The sequence below is a fragment of the Phocoena phocoena genome, chromosome 8, assembly GCF_963924675.1.
Source record: "Phocoena phocoena chromosome 8, mPhoPho1.1, whole genome shotgun sequence".
Lineage (NCBI taxonomy): Eukaryota > Metazoa > Chordata > Mammalia > Artiodactyla > Phocoenidae > Phocoena > Phocoena phocoena.
The window spans coordinates 56565660-56588036 of record NC_089226.1 but is presented as its reverse complement, the minus strand read 5'-3'; the positions used below and the strand labels follow the sequence as shown (position 1 = coordinate 56588036).

General features: G+C 37.9%; 1 protein-coding gene across 1 annotated transcript in view; it reads left to right on the top strand.

The window, feature by feature from the left end:
- UVRAG (UV radiation resistance associated) overlaps positions 1 to 22377 on the top strand; it is a 324547-nt gene that overhangs the window by 281718 nt on the left and 20452 nt on the right. The window contains exon 14 of the mRNA XM_065881900.1: positions 16912 to 17003. Within this exon, the coding sequence (XP_065737972.1) occupies positions 16912 to 17003 (92 nt within the window). The remainder of the gene's footprint in view (positions 1 to 16911; positions 17004 to 22377) is intronic.

The window sequence follows — 22377 nt, the reverse complement described above, 5'->3', positions numbered from 1 at the left end:
TGGTCCAAGAGAAATAAAAAATAAAAGTCCAAACAAAAACCTGTGCTTAAATGTTTATAGCACCTTAATTCATAATAGCCCAAACATGAGACAATCCAAATGTCTATCAACCAGCATACAGATAAACAATTTGTGGTATATCCATACAATGGAATACTACTCAGCAATAAAAAGGAGCATACACTCATACATGGAACAACATGAATGAATCTCAAAGACATAAAAAAGGCAGGCACTAGAGGTTAAATATTCTGTGATTCCATTTGTAAGATATTCTAGAAAACTGTCTCTGCCCTATTAGACTATGATCTCCTTGATCAGATGCAGCTTTTAACAACAAGATTGCATCAAAGTCGGTGAACTGGAAGTAGAAATGGCTAAATTTGATCAGTTTAGCGAGCAAGTTTTAGCTCGCAAGGGAATCAGGAGTCCAGATTTGGCCAAAGGTCAATATAAGGTAGCCTGGGGTAAATCAGAGTGCACAGGACTTTCAACAGGAGGGCAGGGAGCCAACGTGGAGCCTGCTGGACCTGACATCATGAATATCTGCTCTAATGGATCCTACACAAGTTTGTCCACTCACACAGCCTTCGGCCTCCAGAGAATGTAACCTTTCTTTGATGGTCACTAGTTAAAGCTGATTGCAGTTGCTATCAAGGGTCTGATTTACCTGCCTTTGACAAATTTCCAGTTGTACTTTGCTTGTCCATTTGTAGTATGCTTTACTGATCCTCTTCAGCAACTCAAGAATCGGCAGTGACAGAGGCCACACTTACCGACCAGGGTGACCCTGGAGTTGCATCAGTTTATTAGTGCTTCTAGTTATCGTAAGAATCTGAAGCAAAGGACCATCTTAATTAAAGTGTTTTTAATGTGACAGATTTTATAATGATAAGTTTGGCTCAAATATAACCTGTACCTTGTAAATACAACATATGCTATAAAGAAAAGAACCTGCGGTTAGAACTCACAAACTTAGATTCTGGTCCCTGGACGCCACCCCTTCACCCTTGGCTAGGCCACTTAGCCTCCCACTTACCTTCCAGGGTGAATGGAGCAGGTGGGCCAATACTCTCAAAAGTGCCACTCAGCTCTAACTTGAATCCCGTGATTCTAAGAGTAGTTGATAGGATGATTGGGAGGAGGAATGGAAGAAACTTTTCCATTCTTAGACATCTAAGAGCTTTTAGACTTGACTTTTAGACTTTTCAGACCTCAGAATGTCAGGCTTCAGCTGTGTCCAGTGTTTACATTATAATGTCCATTTTGGAAAAAAACTGGCAAGGTTTATAGATGAGGATGGAAAAGTACTTAGATTGTTCTTGCAACTCGAAGCCCATAATCAGGTTTTTATCCTTTTCTTAGAGGTATATATTGCAAGAGTCACTGTAAGAAACAATATCGTTACTCATATTAAATATTTAGGTAGCTTTTCCACATCTTTGAAAGAGTTGTATTTTCTTCTAGGAAGGAAGATTTTATTTTTGGCATGGTGGTGCCCTTTTTTTAAGCTCTTAATCTAGTTTTTTTTTTTATGTCAATGAAACCCTAGCATTTAAAAATGAATTGAAATATCGGTAACTAGTCCTATAGAGATTTTTGACTACATAAGCCAGAATTCTAAAGTCTTTGATGTATATGTGCATTTTTAATTTCTTATTTTTTCAATTCCTCTTGACCAGTTCTTTTTGTAGTCAAATTCATTGTAATCCCATCACGAAAGTGTTGATCTTGTAGTAAACTTTATTGAAGCATTGTATTAATGCACATTCCCCTCGTGGTAAGAGACACTTTGTATCAAACCTATCATGCAGCTCAGCTCAAGTCCCATATGGAACTAATAAGCCACGCAATAAGTGACCTTGTGTAGATGAATTTGGCTTGGAAGGGTGAGAGAGAGAGAGAGGAGAGAGAGAGTGTGTGTCTGTGTGTGTGTGTGTGTACGCCTGCACGCGCACACATGTGTTGTCTAAACTGAATTTCTCCTGCCAAAACCTAAATGACAAAATGATTCTTGAGCCCCCAGAGTCTTTACCAGCCTGGAAAAATTGGGCGTTTGAAAAATAAAAATAAAATTGAGCGCTTTGATATTCAATTAGGCCTCAGCTCAATAGGATGCTCACTGAGTACAAGAACTCAGCATTTATGTCTCAACAGTACAATCACACTTTATTTTAAAATACGATTTCTAGCGCTGCAACTGGTCTTAACCTAGACAGCGGAGCACCATTAATCAAGCTGTATGAACTAGTTAATTTCAATTACAAGAGTTCTAACATCGTAGCTGATCTGTCTATATATAGTGATTTGAGATGAAACCGGCATGTGGCTTTGGAAAAATACTGTATTTTTATACAAAAAAGGTGGTGTGGGAGAAGAAAACAGAAGCTAATGAATGGAATTGACATGGTTATAAAGTGTCTGTTGAGGGCTGAATGTATTCATTGCTCTGGTGTTCTTTCTATTTATTTATTTATTTTTCCAGTAACCACAAAGCTAGATCTTCCTAGTTATTTTAGTATAGGGATTTTCTTCTGCTAGTAGACAGTAGCACTTGTTCATTTTTCTGGGGAAACCACTGAACATTGCTTCTCCCTACTTCCTGTCTAATTTATCATCTATGTGTAGTTTTCACCTACTAGCCTACTATAGAGTTGCACAGAAATTTAATTGCTCCCTTGGAGGTCTAAACCAATCAGGGTAAAGCTGAAATTCAAGCTAATTGAAACCAAAATTCCACTTAAAACTGCTTAGACTCTTTGGGTGGTGGTGGTGCAGTAGGAAGTTGTTACAAAAGCTGTTTATTTCAGAGACTAATCTGCAGCAGTTAGACCCAAAGCAACATTTTATTTGCCTGGATTTCTTGGCATCTGCCTTCCCCAGTAAGAATTGAGAGCAGAGGGAGCTGCATTTAGGGAAGTGTGGTATTTACTGGTAGTAGTTGGGAAGGGCAGGTTTTGATGGAATGTTGGAGAAAGATTTCTTAGAGAAAAGAGTACTTTAGTCTTTTAACCTATCCTTCACAGCTGCCCCTGGAGTTGTTTTCCCCATTCACTTTCCTGCTTAAAACCTTGTAGTAGATTCTTACTGCTGTCAAGGAAGATAAATCCGAATTCTTGAGCTAAGTGCTCTAGGCCCTCAGTAGTTTTAATGAATGCTGTCTAAAAATCAGGCCTCAGAAGTTTCCATTCTCTACAAAAATCCTGATTGAACTCTTAAAACAATTTTATGAGACAAATATTGTTTGTCCTGTTTTATAGACAAGGCACAGATTGGTTCTGTACCTTGTTCAAGGTTACATACATTATATGGTGAGAACAGACTATGAGTCCAGCCAGTCGCTCAGAAGACAGAGAGCTAATTCGCAGTGCCCAGCCTAGTGGACACTAAATAAATATTTGCTGTATGAATAGGATGTGTAGGAACTTAGTAAATGTAGCTCTTTCTCTCCTTTCCCTATCCTTGTTCTTTCTTTCCCCCTTGGCCTCACTCCTTTAACTTCTTGTTTTTACTAATACCTTACCAGGGAGCTAACTTGTTAAAGAATTACTTAATAAAAATATAGATTTGTTTCTTTCCTGAAGTATTTACATTTTAATACCGGGTCATCTCTACCTGACATAGTAGAGCATTAGACTGAACCCCATTTTACTTCCTCCATTTTTGGACACTTCCCTTAAGGTGTCCAGAAATGTATTTTCTGGAGACTCTTCCATCAGACCTACCCCTCAGTGAACACATAAAGATTTGACACCCTCTTAGCCAACTTTGACTTCTGAAACCATCAGAAGTGAGCAAAACCTGAAATGGGGCTGAGTGGACCGATGTTCCTTCATCACTCACATTGTGAATGTGTGCTACCCTAACCGTATTTTTATATCAAAATCCATAGATGTATGGTTCCTGTAACTTACAGAGCATTTAAAGTGGACTCGTAGAACTTTTTGAAAGGCTCTTGGAGATGACCTTAGTCCAGGGGGTTTTAAACTCCAGATGGGAATGCCTCCTTGGCTCTAACTCTACTCGCCAACAACTGCCTACAGTTAGAGCAGTTTCCTATTTGTTTCACACTTTGGGCTTCTACATAATATTTCATGTGAACTAAGGATTCCAGGGCTACCAAAAAAAGAAGTTTGAAAATTATTTGACTAGCCCAGGCAGGGAAGGGACTTACTTGTAGCCATACAGCAGAGCTGTGTCTTTCACCCAGGTCTTCTGACCACCCACATCATGAGTCGATCTTCCCACTTCACTGTGTAATTATTTTAAAGATATTGATACGTATACGTGGGTTTTTTTTAATTTATTTCTTTTATTTCTTTTATTTTTGGCTGCGTTGGGTCTGTGTTGCTGCGCACAAGCTTTCTCTAGTTGCAGCAAGCAGGGGCTACTCTTTGTTGCGGTACGTAGGCTTCTCACTGCGGTGGCTTCTCTTGTTGCAGAGCACGGGCTCTAGGTGTGCAGGCTTCAGTAGTTGTGGCTTGCGGGTTCTAGAATGCAGGCTTAGTAGTTGTGGCGCACGGGCTTAGTTGCTCCGTGACATGTGGGATCTTCCCAGGCTAGGGCTCAAACCCGTGTCCCCTGCATTGGCAGGTGGATTCTTAACCACTGCGCCACCAGGGAGGCCCTGTATATGTGTTTATTGCTGCCTCTCTCAAGTGCTTGTAGTCAGAAACTTAGTAAATTAGTAAAAATTAGCTTTTAAAAGGGTGAACTACGTACTTAAGATTTTTTCCCCTTTGATTTGAATTCTCTTGTTTTCCTTTTCTGATTCTAATCATAGTTAAGTGTTAAGCCATTTTTGAGCACCAGTTTTATGCCCAGCTTAGTGACAGATGCTATGATAATGATATCATATATACAGAGAGTATATATGTAGCATGATGATAATAGGTATAGTTTATTGAGCATTTACTATGTACCAGATATCGTTTTGGGTCCTCTACATACTTTATCGTATTTAAACTTTAAAACAGCTCTGCAAGGCAGATAACATCCCATTTACAAGAACTGCCTTACCCAAAGTCAAACAACTAATAAGTGACAGCACTGGAATTTCAAACCCAGATTGTCTGCATCTATGCTCATTCCAGTGTGTCAAGATGCCTCTCATTCCCTCCCATACAGCACTAATTTTAACTTACTAATTAATTAACAAATATGTTTTAAGTATCTATTCAGTTAGTTTAGGCTTTCCAAAGACAGCAAATGGAAAGGTGGTATAGGAAGGGTTTGGCAGAAGGGTAAAATGCCCCCTATCCTGGAGTAATCAGAGACCTTCCTACAGTAAATGGAATTGGTGTTGACTCTTTGAGAATGGACAGAATATGACCAGGTGGAGCAGAAGCAAGAAGAACTACAGTCCTGCAGCCTGTGGAACAAAAACCACATTCACAGAAAGATAGACAAGATGAAAAGACAGAGGGCTATGTACCAGATGAAGGAACAAGATAAAACCCCAGAAAAACAACTAAATGAACTGGAGATAGGCAACCTTCCAAAAAAAGAATTCAGAATAATGATAGTTAAGATGATCCAGGACCTCGGAAAAAGAATGGAGGCAAAGATTGAGAAGATGCAAGAAATGTTTAACAAAGACCTAGAAGAATTAAATAAGAAATAAACAGAGATGAACAATACAATAACTGAAATGAAAAATACACTAGAAGGAATCAATAGCAGAATAACTGAGGCAGAAGAACAGATAAATGACCTGGAAGACAGAATGGTGGAATTCACTGCTGAGGAACAGAATAAAGTGAAGACAGCCTAAGAGACCTCTGGGACAACATTAAACACAACATTCGCATTATAGGGGTCTCAGAAGGAGGAGAGAGAGAGAAAGGACCCAAGAAAATATTTGAAGAGATTATAGCCAAAAACTTCCCTAACGTGAGACAGGAAATAGCCACCCAAGTCCAGGAAGTACACAGAGTCCCATACATGATAAACCCAAGGAGAAACACACCGAGATACACAGTAATCAAATTGGCAAATATTAAAGACAAAGAAAAATTATTGAAAGCAACAAGGGAAAAACGAGAAATAACATACAAGGGAACTCCCATAAGGTTAACAGCTGATTTCTCAGCAGAAACTCTACAGGCCAGAAGGGAGTGGCATGATATACTTAAAATGATGAAAGGGAAGAAACTGCAACCAAGATTACTCTACCCTGCAAGGATCTCATTCAGATTCGATGGAGAAGTCAAAAGCTTCACAGACAAGCAAAAGCTAAGAGAATTCAGCACCACCAAAACAGCTCTCCAACAAATGCTAAAGGAACTTCTCTATGTGGAAAACACAAGAGAAGAAAAGGAGCTACAAAAACGAACCCAAAACAGTTAAGAAAATGGTAATAGGAACATACATATTGATAATTATCTCAAATGTGAATGGATTAAATACTCCAACCACAAGATACAGGCTTGCTGAATGGATACAAAAACAAGACCCATAAATATATGCTGTCTACAAGAGACCCAATTCAGACCTAGGGACACATACAGACTGAAAGTGAGGGGATGGAAAAAGATACCCCATGCAAATGGAAATCAAAAGAAAGCTGGAGTAGCAATACTCATATCAGATAAAATAGACATTAAAATAAAGAATGTTACAAGAGACAAGGAAGGACACTACATAATGACCAAGGGATCAATCCAAGAAGAAGATATAACAATTATATATGCACCCAACATAGGAGCACCTAGGCAACAGCTATAAAAGAGGAAATTGACAGTAACACGATAATAGTGGGGGACTTTAACACCTCACTTACACCAATGCACAGATCATCCAGACAGAAAATTAATAAGGAAACACAAGCTTTAAATGACACAATAGACCAGATAGATTTAATTATATTTATAGGACATTCCATCCAAAAAGAGCAGAGTACACTTTCTTCTCAAGTGCACAAGGAACATTCTCTACGATAGATCACATCTTGAGTCACAAATCAAGCCTCAGTAAATTTAAGAACATTGAAATCATATCAAGCATCTTTTCTGACCACAATGCTTTGAGATTAGAAATCACTTACAGGGGGAAAAAACGTAAAAAACACAAACACATGGAGGCTAAACAATACGTTACTAAATAACCAAGAGATCACTGAAGAAATCAAAGAGGAAATCAAAAACTACCTAGAGACAAATGACAATGAAAACATGATGATCCAAAACCTATGGGATGCAGCAAAAGCAGTTCTAAGAGTGAAGTTTATAGCTATACAAGCCTACCTCAAGAAACAAGAAATATCTCAAATAATCTAACCTTATACCTAAAGGAACTAGAGAAAGAAGAACAAACAAAACCTAAAGTGAGCAGAAGGAAAGAAATCATAAAGATCAGAGCAGAAATAAATGAAATAGAAACAAAGAAAACAGTAGAAAGATCAATAAAACTAAAAGCTGGTTCTTTGAGAAGATAAACAAAATTGATAAACCATTAGCCAGACTCATCAAGAAAAAGAGGGAGAGGACTCAATAAAATTAGAAATGAAAAAAGAGAAGTTACAATAGACACCGCAGAAATACAAAGCATCATAAGAGACTACTACAAGCAACTTTATGCCAATAAAATGGACAACCTGGAAGAAATGGACAAATTCTTAGAAAGGTATAACCTTCCAAGACTGAACCAAGAAGAAATAGAAAATATGAACAGACCAATCACAAAGAATGAGATTGAAACCGTGATTAAAAATCTTCCAGCAAACCAAAGTCCAGGACCAAATGGCTTCACAGGTGAATTCTATCAAACATTTAGAGAAGAGCTAACACCCATCCTTCTGAAACTCTTCCAAAAAATTGCAGAGGAAGGAACACTCCCAAACTCATTCTATGAGGCCACCATCACCCTGATACCAAAACCAGACAAAGATACTACAAAAAAAGAAACTTACCAATATCACTGATGAATATAGATGCAAAAATCCTCAACAAAATAGTAGCAAACAGAATGCAGCAACACATTAAAAGGATCATACACCATGATGAAGTGGGATTTATCCCAGGGATGCAAGGATTCTTCAGTATACACAAATCAATCAATGTGATACACCATATTAACAAATTGAAGAATAAGAACCATATGATCATCTCAAGATGCAGAAAATGCTTTTGACAAAATTCAACACCCATTTATGATAAAAACTCTACAGAAAGTGGACATAGAGGGAACTTACCTCAACACAGTAAAGGCCATATATGACAAATCCACAGCAAACATCATTCTCAATGGTGAAAAACTGAAAGCATTTCCTCTAAGATCAGGAACAAGACTAGGATGTCCACTCTCATCACTATTATTCGACATAGTTTAGGAAGTCCTAGCCACGGCAATCAGAGAGGAAAAAGAAATGAAAGGAATACATATTGGAAAAGAAGAAGTAAAACTGTCAATGTTTGCAGATGACATGATACTATACATAGAGAATCCTAAAGATGCCACCAGGAAACTACTAGAGCTAATCAATGAATTTGGTAAAGTTTCAGGATACAAAATTAATGCACAGAAATCTCTTGCATTCCTATACACTAATGATGAAAAATATGAAAGGGAAATTAAGGAAACACTCCCATTTACCATTGCAACAAAAAGAATAAAATACCTAGGAATAAAACTACCCAGGGAGACAAAAGACCTGTATGCAGAAAACTATAAGACACTGTTGAAAGAAATTAAAGATGAAACCAACAGATGGAGAGATATACCATGTTCTTGGATTGGAAGAATCAACATTGTGAAAATGACTACACTACCCAAAGCAATCTACAGATTCAATGCAATCCCTATCAAATTAACCAATGGCATTTTTTTTACAGAACTAGGACAAAAAAATCTTAAAATTTGTGTGGAGACACAAAGGACCCCGAATAGCCAAAGCAGTCTTGAGGGGAAAAAATGGAGCTGGAGGAATCAGACTCCCTGACTTCAGACTATACTACAAAGATACAGTAATCAAGACAATATGGTACTGGCACAAAAACAGAAATATACATCAATAGAACAGGATAGAAAGCCCAGAGATAAACCCATGCAGCTATGGTCAACTAATCTATGACAAAGGAGGCAAGGATATACAATGGAGAAAAGACAGTCTCTTCAATAAGTGGTGCTGGGAAAACTGGACAGCTACATGTAAAAGAATGAAATTAGAACACTCCCTAACACCACACACAAAAATAAACTCAAAATGGATTAGAGACCTAAATGTAAGTCCGGACACTATAAAACTCTTAGAGGAAAACATAGGAAGAACACTCTTTGACATAAATCACAGCAAGATCTTTTTTGATCCACCTCCTAGAGCAATGGAAATAAAACAAAAATAAACATACGGGACCTAATGAAATTTTAACGCTTTTGCAAAGCAAAGGAAACTACAAACAAGATGAAAAGACAACCCTCAGAATGGGAGAAAATATTTGCAAACAAATCAACGGACAAAGGATTAATCTCCAAAATATATAAACAGCTCATGCAGCTCAATACTCAAAAAACAAACAACCCGATCCAAAAATGGGCAGAAGACCTAAATAGACATTTCTCCAAAGAAGACATACAGATGGCCAAGAAGCAGGTGAAAAGCTGCTCAACATCACTAATTATTAAAGAAATGCAAATCAAAGCTACTATGAGGTATCACCTCACACCAGTTAGAATGGGCATCTTCAGAAAATCTACAAACAACAAATGCTGGAGAGGGTGTGGAGAAAAGGGAACCCTCTTGCACTGTTGGTGGGAATGTAAATTGATACAGCCACTATGGAGGACAGTATGGAGGTTCCTCAAAAAACTAAAAATAGGGCTTCCCTGGTGGTGCAGTGGTTGAGAGTCTGCCTGCCAATGCAGGGGACACGGGTTCGTGCCCCGGTCCGGGAAGATCCCACATGCCGTTGAGTGGCTAGGCCCGTGAGCCATGGCCGCTGAGCCTGCGCATCCGGAGCCTGTGCTCCGCAACGGGAGAGGCCACAACAGTGAGAGGTCCGCGTTCTGGGGAAAAAAAAAAAAAAAGAAAACTAAAAATAGAACTACCATACGATCCAGCAATCCCACTATTGGGCATATGCCCAGGGAAAACCATAATTCAAAAAGACACATGCACCCCAATGTTCATTGCAGCGCTATTTACAATAGCCAGGTCATGGAAGCAACTTAAATGCCCATCGACAGACAAATGGATAAAGAAGAAGTGGTACATATATACAATGGAATATTACTCAGCCATGAATAGGAACAAATTAGGTCATTTGTAGAGACGTGGATGGTCTAGAGACTGTCATACAGAGTGAAGTAAGTCAGAGAGAGAAAAACAAATATCATATATTAACGCATATATGTGGAACCGAGGAAAATGGTATAGATGAACCAGTTTGCAGGGCAGAAATTGAGACACAGAAGTAGAGAACAAACGTATGGACACCAAGGGGGGAAAGCGGTGCGGGGTGGCGGTGGGTGTGTGCTGAACTGGGAGATTGGGATTGACATGTATACACTGATGTGTATAAAACAGATGACTAATAAGAACCTGCTATATAAAAAAATAAAATAAAATTCGAAAAAAAAAGAATATGACCAGATGTAGGATGCCTAGAGGGAGACTGGGAGACAGGAAAGAGAGCTGTCTGCCGGAGTGGTGAGTTCTGAATAAACCATTGTTAGCCAATACTGGAAAGCTATTTTATATATATATATATATATATATATATATATATATATATATATATATATATATATATATATATGTATATATAGGGGACTTCATGATAAGCAAATTGAATATACTCATTTATGTCAGCTCCCTAGTGAAATGCTACTAATAAAGATAAAATAGTTTAAAATTGTAAACACACAAGGATGAAAAGAACAGAAGAGACAAGAGCAGGTAATAGAGTCGACAACATTTTAGAAGATCACAAGCAAATAAATGAGGGATAAACTGAGTTGGCAGAATGGAAAAAACTAAAACCTAAAGCCTTCAAGAAGCAATGTAGTTCTAGCCATAGAACTCCAGAAGATCTTAGGATTTGGAGTTATCAAGTACCTCATAGAGTGTAGGGTAAGGAATAAGTCTAAGAACAGGAGGATTAGTTGAAAGTCAATAGAAAGAGAATTAAGACTCCCAGTTCACTCACCACTCTGCATAGCCAAGCAACTACCCCAGCACACACCCCAGTGGGAGACTGGAGGTTTACTTTCTGAAGAAAATCAAACCCAAGAAGCTTTGGACTCTGAACTGCCTGGTATACTGGGGCAAGAAGTAAGACGCCTTACTAAAAACAAGGGGATTCAGTGAAAGTCCTACATACCAACACTGAATTCCCCAACTGCTTTTTCCTGCTTAACTCCCAAAATGGGATCCAGATTATACCCCTAGGCAGAAGGTTGGAGGATACTGTCTGGAAAAAAACAGTCCGAGCAATGATAGCTGCTGGATTGGCATGTCCCCCACAGAAAGGGCTCACCCACTCATTCTACAGTGAAGTCCCCAGTCAGCAAGCACTGTCAATACACAGACTGTCTGATCAGCTTTTTAAAGTCTCATTCATAAAGAAGAATTGACAACCAAAGATTACTGCACATTAAAGAAAGCCTCTATTTTTTTTAAAGTCTGAAACAAACAGAAAAAGAAAGAAAGAAACCCAAAAGTAACAGAAAATGGAGGAGACGAAAACAACAATAATAATAATAGAAAATAATCGGAATTAGAGGATAAGAGTTTTATACTGAATGGACTCACTAGCAAGGTACACAAAAGGCAAAATAAACAAATGGGACTACATCAGACTAAAAATATTTTGCACAACAAAGGAAACTATCAACAAAATGAAAAGGCTGCCTACTGAATGGGAGAAGATATTTGCAAGTGATATATCTGATAAGGAGTTAGTATCCAAAATATACAAATAACTCAGACAACTCAAAATCAAAAAAACAACCAACCGGATTAAAAAATGGACAGAGGACCTGAATAGACATTTTCCCAAAGAAGACACAGAGATGGCCCATAGACACATGAAAAGATGCTCAACATCACTAACCACCAGGGAAATGCAAATCCAAACCACAATGAGATATCATCTCACATCTGTCAGAATGGCTATTATTAAAAAGACAAGAAATAACAAGTGTTGACAAGGATGTGGAGAAAGGGAACCCTTGTGCACTGTTGGTGCAACCACTATGGAAAACAGTATGGAGGCTCTTCAAAAAATGAAAAATAGAACTACCACACAATCCAGCAATTCCAAGTCTGGTATTTTTCCAAAGAAAACAAAAACACTAATTTGAAAAGATGTATGCACCCCTATGTTCATTGCTGCATTATTCACAATAGCCAAGATATGGAAGCAACCTAAGTGCCCATCAATAGATGAATGGATAAAGACGATGTGGGGTATACACGTGCATGCACGTGCACACACACATACACTGGAATATTAGCCATAAAAGAGAACAAAATCTTGCCATTTGCAATAACATGGATAGACCTAGAGGGTATTACGCTAAGTGAAGTAAGTCAGACAGCGAAAGACAAATACTATATGATTTCACTTATATGTGGAATCTGAAAAAAAAAAACAAATGGACAAACATAACAAAACAGAAATAGAGTCAGAGCTACAAAGAACAAACAGGTGGTTGCCAGAGGAAGGCCAGTATGTGGGGGAAGGAGTGAAGTAGGTGAGGGTAATTAAGAGATACAAACTTTCAGTTGCAAAACAGATGAGCCACAAGGATGACATGTACAGTGTGGGGAATATAGTTAGTGATAGTGTAATATCTTTGTATGGTGACAGATGGTAACCAGACATTGTGGTGATCACTTTGTAATGTATAGAAATAATCGAATCACTGTGTTTTGCACCAGGAACTAACATAGTGTTGTAGGTCAGTTATACTTCAAACATAAACTCATAGAAAGAGAGATCAGATTTCTGGTTACTAGAGGTAGGGGTGAGATGGGAGGGTGGGAATTGGGTGAAGGTAGTCAAAAGGTACAAACTTCCAGTTATAAGATAAGTAAGCACTAGGGATGTAACATATACCATGATTAATATAATTAACACTGTTGTGTGTTATATATGAAAGTTAAGAAAGTAAATTTTAAGAGTCCCCATCACAAGGAAAAAATATTTTTTTTTCTTTAATTTTGTGTCTATATGACACGATGGATGTTCTCTAAACTTACTGTGGTAATCATTTCATGATGTATGTAAGTCAAATCATTATGCAGTACACCTTTAACTTATACAGCGCCGTATGTCAGTTATATCTCAATAAAACTGGAAGGAAATAAAACAAGAACAAAGGACTCACTGAAGTGAGATCAAAACAGTGAAGAAAAAAAGACCCAAACAGAAGCTTTTCACTGTGAAATTTCTGAATACTGAGGTTAAAGAATAAAATCCTAAAAGCTTCCAGAGACAGGAATCAGCTCACACACAAAGAATCAGGAATCAGAATGTTATCTGGTTTCTCAGTTGCTATATGCAAAGTTAAATGACAGTGAAACAATACTTCAGAAATTCCAAAGGAAAAATCATTTGTCTTGAATTTTATATGCAAGGAAACTATCATTCAAGTGTGAGAATGGAATAAAGGTATTTTTAAATATTCAAGGTGTTAAAAAAGATACCTGTCATGTGGCCCTTTCCCAGAAAGCTGTTATAGAATATGCTCCACCAAAATGAGGCAGTAAATCAAGAAAGAAGTGATGAGATCTAGGAAACAAGAGCCTCAGCACAGAAGTACCGCTGGCCCTCTGTATCCACTGATGCAAAACCCTGGATGTGGAGGGTTGACTATGTTCATTGTACATTCAACACCATTTTATATGAGGGACTTAAACATCCACAGAGTTTGGTGTCTGCAGGGGCTCCTGGAGCTGATCCCCTGGGGATACAGGGGGATGACTGTAAACAGAATTTCCAGGATTATGGTGAAAGAAAGTTCTAGGAAGGTAACAATGGAACCAGCCTAGAGAGCAGCCTGTTCAGATTGGAGCAGAGAGAAGGGTGCTTCAGGAAACAATCTCCAAGGGGGGGAAATGGGCTTGATAGATTATATGGTGTCTTTAATCAGATTGGGAAGGATTTAAGGTTTTGTCCTAATTGGGGGAAAATCTAGTGATAGGTACGTGGATACTCAACAAGTAGTACTATCCACAAGGTAGGTACTCAACAAGTGGGGAAAATGGCAATTACCACTTCAGGAAAAACAAACAAAAGGTCAAAAAAGGAATAGTACATTATATGGCTTAGCAGTGAACAGTATTATTGTAGGTATAAGGCAAACACTAAATATTGATTTAACAAAAAATGTTATATTCAAAAATAATTGAATAGCTTGAGAGGATGAGAAGTATATTTGGGAGAGTGGAGAGTTAAATCCTCATATTTAATAAGAAGTCAGTGGTAATGTATGGGGATAAGGAGATAAAATGTGCTAAGAAAAGAGCTAAATTCTCATTTTACATAGCACGAACATAGTAGATGATGTCTAAACGAGGGGGAAAGAGTAAGAAATATTAATATGTGTATTATTTAGAAATATGAAGGTAAAGAAGAAACAACTAAAAGTGGTTGCTACTGAAGAGCAAAGAACTGCTGCTTTTTCATTGTAAGCCTTTCAGTAGGTTAGACTTAAAACAGTACGTGTACTTTATTTTAAAATTTTAATATATTCTTATTATGTATGAATTTCTATTTTAGTTCTGTATGTTGAAAGTTAAGAGGGCTACATGATAGAAAGAATTCAGAGTTGTTATTGAGAGGTTCTAGCCTTGGCTTTGGCCCTTATCAGCTTTGAGACCTTGGGCAGGACACTTGTCTTACTGAGTTTAGTTTCTTCATTTATGAAAGGATGGAGGTTGGAAAAGATAATCTCCATGATCTCTTTAAGCTAGATATCCCAAGAGTCTATGATAAAGATAATAATGCTATACAACAAATGAAGAGTTAAGACTTGGGTGGAGGCTTGAAATTCCCACAGTTTCCTTTTTTAGTTGAAATTAGACTTGGAGAGAAATTTTCACTGTGGTCTCTGAAAAGAATTCAACACCCACCTTCGATTATGGAGCCTGGGGCAGGCAATTGACCACATACTGGCTCAGGGACACATAGCTTAGTGTTATTTTAGTATGGGGTCATTTTATTTTTTTTGATATTTAATATTTTTCAGTATGAATCACAGGTGAAATTTTCATGCCATGTGTAAACAATTTCACTTTTTTATTGAAACAATGAATTCAGGAATGTCATATTGGGATGTCAGCCATTTTATCAATGTGTGGAAAAAATGTTTTTATATTAATATAAGAAATGATGTCATTTAATATGGAGGATATCTCATAATTCAAGGTCAGCAAATCTCAGGAGGTGATTTAGGTCACCAAGCTAGCTTTGGAAAAGGAAAAGAATGTTTTCCCTTTGTCTTCTCAAGATTGTGGCGTTTTGGTTTTTTTCAACCAATTTTCCTCTTAGACTTTCGGGTAGCTGGTGTAGTGGCATGGTTGTGAAAAAGAGACTCTGACTAATAATGTCTTTGCCATTGAAACATGTGGCTTTGGAGAATTTCCTTGCTCTTTTTCTCGGCTTCAGTTTTCCCATCTGCACAAGAAAAGGATTAGCTTAAATAATATTCAAGATACCTTTTAGCTTTAACATTCTCTGTTTCTGCCTCCTTATTTTATGTGTGTATTCAGACCATTCAAGAGACCTGATTAGATTTGGGGGTTTCTTTTTAAAGTTCAGTGTAGTGAGAGTGAACTCTTTCTCTGTTAAATGTCACTCACACTTAAGTGAAAAGTCAATAGAGTACTAGATACAAACAAAAGAAAACTTACTTTTTCTGTTGATAGTGGTTTAATTTTTTAAAAAGAGGAAAATATTTAAAAGTTTAACTTAGCCACTTTTAAATTAGGTGCTAGAAAAGTAAAACTTCAATACAGATGACCCTTCATATCTGTACATCAGTATGCAGTTTACAGAGTCCTTTCTTCATATATATTATGTCATTTGAAAAATACATTTCTACAGGGCTGTGTTGTACACTTACTGTGTATTTGATGCTGTGTGTGTGAGCGTGTGTATGAATATGCACATATACTTACCTCGGGTCTCTATTATGTTTAGTGAAGGAAGCAAACGGTCTTCAGAGACAAAATGAGAGGAGACGGGAACAGACATTAAAACCATTTAGTAGGTTACCCAAGGCACATAGAAGGACACATAATTTTAGAAAATCAGCCTCTAGCAGAAATAAGTAAAGCTAAGAGCAGATCTTACCCACAGGCCATAGTTTCCTCATACTAGCTCTATAGCTCTCTACTCTGGTCCTAGAGAAAGAGGAAAGCTAGAGGCACAAGAGAAATAACATAAAGCACAGCCTCTGTCAAAAGTGACTTGCTGTTTGTTTAATAAGCATTGACTGAGCGCTAGCACTGTGTCAGACACTTGGGGATCAGAGATGGATACGACATGACCCTTGTTCTTGATTCTACAAAGGGAAAAGGGTCAGTGTAAAAAGGGCTGAGTGTGCTCAGAGTGTGTAATACCAACCTTCAGTACCTAAAATGAAATACTGGTTTTATGGTATATGTCCCTGGAGTTGATGTTAGCAAACTCTACAGGGGTCTTGGAAATAATCCTGATTCCACAGTTGGTGGTTCTTAGTCTTCTCCAACGTTAGAGGGCAAGGGAGCAGGAAATGAGGAGGCTACCTTTAAACACCATCCAAAAAGTGCGGTTGATGATGTTGGGATCATACACTCACATTTCCTCTTTCAGCGTTTAAAATGGGGTGGGGGGGGGAGAGGGACTTGTTTAGTGAATCATGTTTGGGAAGCATTGCCTAGTATCTGCCAAAATTTCTTTTAATTCTGTTTTCCCACCTTTGCAGCTAAGATATCAACATGGACTAGGGACTCCAGACTTGAGGCAAACCCTCCCTAACCTGAAAAACTTCATGGAGCACGGACTAATGGTCAGGTGGTGAGTACCTTTCTCTCTCATACCCAGAAACTGCAATGTGGATAATAATCCTGAGAAACTTGCCTGACTTCCACATCGCTCCACACCTTCCTTCTGGGTTTTCTTCTGTAATAAGATATCTGAAGAAAAGGAAAGGCAGCCATCATACTTGTGTAGGTCTAAGCTCCAGTCTGCCTAAGAGAGCGAAGCACCCACGAAGGGGGGTGAGTTCAAAGGGGTGCTGTTTGGACATGGGAAGGTTGGCGGGACAAGGAATCCTTGAGAGCTTGGCTGAAGCAGAGACTAGAGGATAGCCATGTGATTCGTAAAAGGGGGACATGGAGCCCCCAGGACTTTTCCAAAGAACAAGCGAAGGACAATAAGCATCAGGATCAGTGGTTGTGAGAGTGAAGGGAAGAAAGCACACAAGGAATAGGTCAGGCTGTCAGGACCTAGTCTGAGACCAAGAGACACACACATACAGGAACGTTTCTCACATGTGATGTCAGTGCCTATTGTGCCATAAGGGCAAGCTGCTGCCTAAAAGTGCTTTGTCAGGATGGACATGACCCTCTTCCAAAGACAAGGGGAGAGGGAAAGTGATGCAAAGAAAACATTAGATGATTCATTCGACTTAAATAAATGGAAAGCTGTTGGCTTAAGTCATTTAGTAATTCGAATCCTTGGATGATGGGCAATGACTTACAAAATCACGTGAATTCCTGTCAGGCCTTTAGTTAGACAACTGGGAACAGCACGGTTTCTTCTAAAGAGCACTGGCTTCTGATCCCAGATCTTTTTTGATTTCCTATGTGAATTTTTGTTTTTTAAGTTTTGAGATTCCTTTATTCAAGCTAAATTGTTCAACCTTTATCACAGTGTAACAACCTATTTTAAAAACCTCAAATAAGTTATCCATGTAACCTTGCCATTTCAATTTTCTAATTTGCTGTGTGAATTTAAACTCCTGCCTCTCTGAAACGTATTTCCTCATCTATAATCCCTGCTCTGCTCATCTCACTGGTTTGTGGTGAGGATGAAGTGAGATGGTAGGTGGAAAAATAATTTGTGGGGAGGAAAGTACAAGAATAGTTTCAATTTCTTCTGTGCCATCAAGATAGGCCTTGAGGATAACAAGAAAGTGACATCTATGAATTTACCTTTGACGTTTTCTGTTTTTGTCTTATGATCTTCAAAATGCAAATTCTGGATGTCTGACTTTAGATAGGACTTCTGTTAAGCAAATACACAATTGTTTAAAAAATTCTACTCAGAATATCAAAATAATTATTAAAAATTCGTGTTGATATGGACCTGTATGCCCTGAGGAATGAGGTCTAGGAACTGAGTTTTAATGTAAAACAATAATAGTAATGATGATAATAATAATTTAAAAAGTGAGCTAGCAGGCATGCATTTAACATTGTCAGTGTAAAGTTCCGTGATAGGTACTCTGGAGGTAACAAGAAGTATAAGGCTCAAGCCCTACCTTCAAGGGATTTGTCATCTAGTTGGAAACAAGGTATATAATTCATGAAAGGTTTTATAACACACATGGTAAATAACTTAAAATGATCAAAAAAAGAGGCAACTCACAGCACCACCTGATTAATCAACTAAAATGAATCTTGTTCAGTACAGACAGCAAATTGTCCCAGTGTCATTTATTGAAGACTCAATCTTTTGTCCACTGTTGATAATGCCGTCTCTTTCATGCATCAAGTTCACTTACACACAGATCTGTTTCCAGGCTCCCTATTCTGCTTCATCGTTTTATTGTCTATCTATAGGCTAGTACCACATTTTTAATTAATATAAGGTGTAATTTCTATAAGTCTTATTGAGGTTTGAGCATCTCTCTTCCCTCTGACATTTGGAACCACTTGAGAGAGGAGATACAAGAGACAGACTAATAGGAATCAAAATGTCAGTTTTATTACTGATAAAGCTGCATTTTCCAAGTGGCTTTAGATCTATAATAAAAGGGCTTGCAAAGACATCACTCAAAATTGAACTTACTTTTGCAATCACGATGTGAACTGGAGAACCTCAGGCTTTCCCCGCAGAGGCAGGCCCTTAACTATACTATAGAGGGTTGTCAGGCGACTCCTCCAAGAACCCAGATGGGGCTAAGCCAAGAATACCCAGGTTTTATTTTTCCCTCTAAATTCACTGATTAGAAAAGGCCCTCCTCCTCTAAGAGCGAGTGGGAGGATGGAGAGAGGCCAGGAGCGTTACTCTTAAATCATGTTCCTTCATAGCAAGGGAAAAGGAAGATTTCCCCAATTTTCTTGATATCTGGTCAGGTGAGGCTCCTACTTACGATCCTTCTTCAAAACTCTTTTGGCTTTTCTGGACTTATGAACTGTATCTGAGTGATTTGACAGCTGTATGATATGGAGTCTTTCTAACTGTGAACATGGTATCTCTTTATATGCTTTCTGTTTTTTAAACATACCTCAGTGAAGTTTTAAATTTTTCTTCATAAAGATCTTACACATCTTTTATTAGATACTTAGTCCTAGGTAGCTTACCATTTTGGTTGCTGTTATAAATTTTTTTATTACATCATCCAACTTTTTTGTGGCTAGTATACAGGACTACTACTGATTTTTGTATTTTGAGAATGTATCCAGCAGCCTTGCTAACGTTAATTACAATGGTTTATCTTAGATTCTCTCGGATTTTTCTGTGGGTACGATCATATTTTTTTAGTGAATGATGGTGTTGTTTCTTCCTATTTTTACAACGTTTATTACTTTTTCTTGTCCTTTGTTTTATTATGGAAGAGGAGCAGCAATAGTGGATATCCTTGTCTTATTCCTGACTTTAAAGAGAATGCTTCTTTTCACCATTAAGTATTAAGTTTATTGCAAGTTTGGATAGATATTATTTATTAGCAAAAGGAAGTTTCTTTCTATTCCCAGTTCACTAAGAGTTGCTTTTTTTAAAATCATAAATGTGTATATTTTGGATTTTATAAAATGCTTATTATGTTTATTGAGATAACACTATATTCTTCTTTCCTGTGTTAATAACTAGTAATACATTTTCTGATGTTAAATCATCTTTGCCTCCTGCTTGGTTGTGATGAATTATTTTTTGTATATTGTTGGATTCAATTTGCTGATTTACTTTTTTATTTTTTTTAAAGCTTATTTTATTGAAGTATAATTGATTTATAATGTGTTAGTTTCTGCTTTACAGCAAAGTGATTCAGTTATACATATATATATACATTATTTTTCATATTCTTTTCCATTATGGTTTATCACACAGGATGTTGAATATAGTTCCCTGTGCTATACAGTAGGACCTTGTTGTTTTTCCATTCTATATATAATAGTTTGCATCTGCTAATCCCAAACTCCCAGTCCATCCCTCCCTTACCCCCTATCCCCCTTGGCAGCCACAAGTTTGTTCTCTATGTCTGTGAGTCTGTTTGTTTCATAGATAAGTTCATTTGTGTCATATGTCAGATTCTACATATAAGTGATGTCATATGGTATTTGTCTTTCTCTTTCTTACTTCACTTAGTATGATAATTTCTAGGTCCATCCATGTTGCTGCAAATGGCATTATCTCATTCTTTTTATGGCTGTGTAGTATTCCATTATAGATACAGGTATAGCTATATAGATTGTATCTTTTTTTTAAATTTTATTGGTGTATAGTTGATTTACAATGCTGTGTTAGTTTCAGGAGTACAGCATAGTGATTCAGTTATACGTATACATATATTCATTCTTTTTCAGATTCTTTTCCCATATAGCTTATTACAGAATACTGAGTAGAGTTCCCTGTGCTATACAGTAGGTCCTTGTTGGTTATCTATTTTATATATAGTAGTGTGTGTTTGTTAATCCCAACCTCCTAATTTATCTCTCCCCCACCATGTTTCTTCTTTGGTAACCATTAGTTGGTTTTTGAGTCTGTCATTTTTTAAATTAGAGTCCATGATTTGCTAATATTTTTAGGATATCTGCCTCTGTAAATGAGATGAGGCTAGCCTATAACTTTTCTTTCTCATATAATAATCTTTGTCTGATTTTGGTAACAAGGTTGTAACAGCCTCATAAAGTAAATTGAGGCTCTTTCCCTTCTTTTCTATTACTATTTTCTGTTCTCTGGAACAGTTTATGTAAGATAGGAATTATCTATATCTTGAAGGTCTGAAAAACCTAGTGTTTTTCATTTGTTGAGAGGGAAAGTATAGATTTTTAGCTACTGACTTAATTTTTATGATGATTATGAGTCTATTTATGTTCTGTTTTTCCAGTTCCTCCTTAACATACTCCAGCCTGATTTCAGTTCTATCAGTATACTGAAATTCCTCTTATCTAGGTAGGTGTCTAGAACGCTATGTTGCCAAACCCAGCGGCCGCTTCTCCATCCTTATCCTACTAGTCTGTATTTAGTGGCATTTGGCTTTGCTGGCCATTCCTGCCTTCTTGAAACATTCTCCTTTCTTGGCTTCCACAATACTACCCTCCCCTGGTTTTCCTCCTTTCAGCTGCACTTTTTCTGCCTGTTTTTCCTGTTTGTCCTCCTTTTCTTGATCACTAGATATGGAGATCTCCATAGTATTCTCCTTTTCTCTCTCTTTCTTCTCATGTGAGCTCATCCACTGCCCCCATTTTGAAAAACATCTATATGCTGTGACCCTCCAAGTTATGTTTTCAGCGTAAACCTCTCCTGCAAACTCCGTAGTCAGAGACCTGCTTGACACCTCCCCTTGGAGTATCACAGGCACCTCAGCCTCAACATCTAAAACTGTCCTTCACCAGGCTTCTTCAGCTCAGCAAATGACACCCTGTCTACCCAGTTGCTCAAACCAGAGAAACATCCTTGATCTCCTTCTTTTCTTCACTCCTACCTGAGCCAGCCTAGTTCATCAGCAAACCATGTCATCTCTACCCACCAAGTGTACTTCCAACTATCTCTGCTGCCACCATCCCAGTCCAAGTCACCACCTGCTCTTACCCAGACACTGCACCAGTCCAGTTTGTCTCCCTAATTTCACTCTTGTCCCACCTCTGTTCATTCTCCACAGCCGCCAGAGTGACTTTTTAAAATTTTATCTATATCTTAATCACTCCCTAGCTTCAGCGGCTAGAGTAAAATCCAAGCCCTTTTCTGTGGTCTCCCGACTACCTGCCCCTCCCCCTCCTCTCATGTATAGTCCTATACTGACCTCCTCTCAGCATGAAGAAGCTCTTTCCTGACTCGTCACACTCACTGTCCTTCTGTCTAGAATGTGCTCTCCCTCTTGCTTCCCTCCCACCACCATCCATCCCTTCATACAGAGGGAACAGTTTTAGAAAAGGCACAGGAGGTTTACTGGCAAAGAACAGACCGCTTGGCCAGACTGCACATGCATTTTAGGAACAGAGAA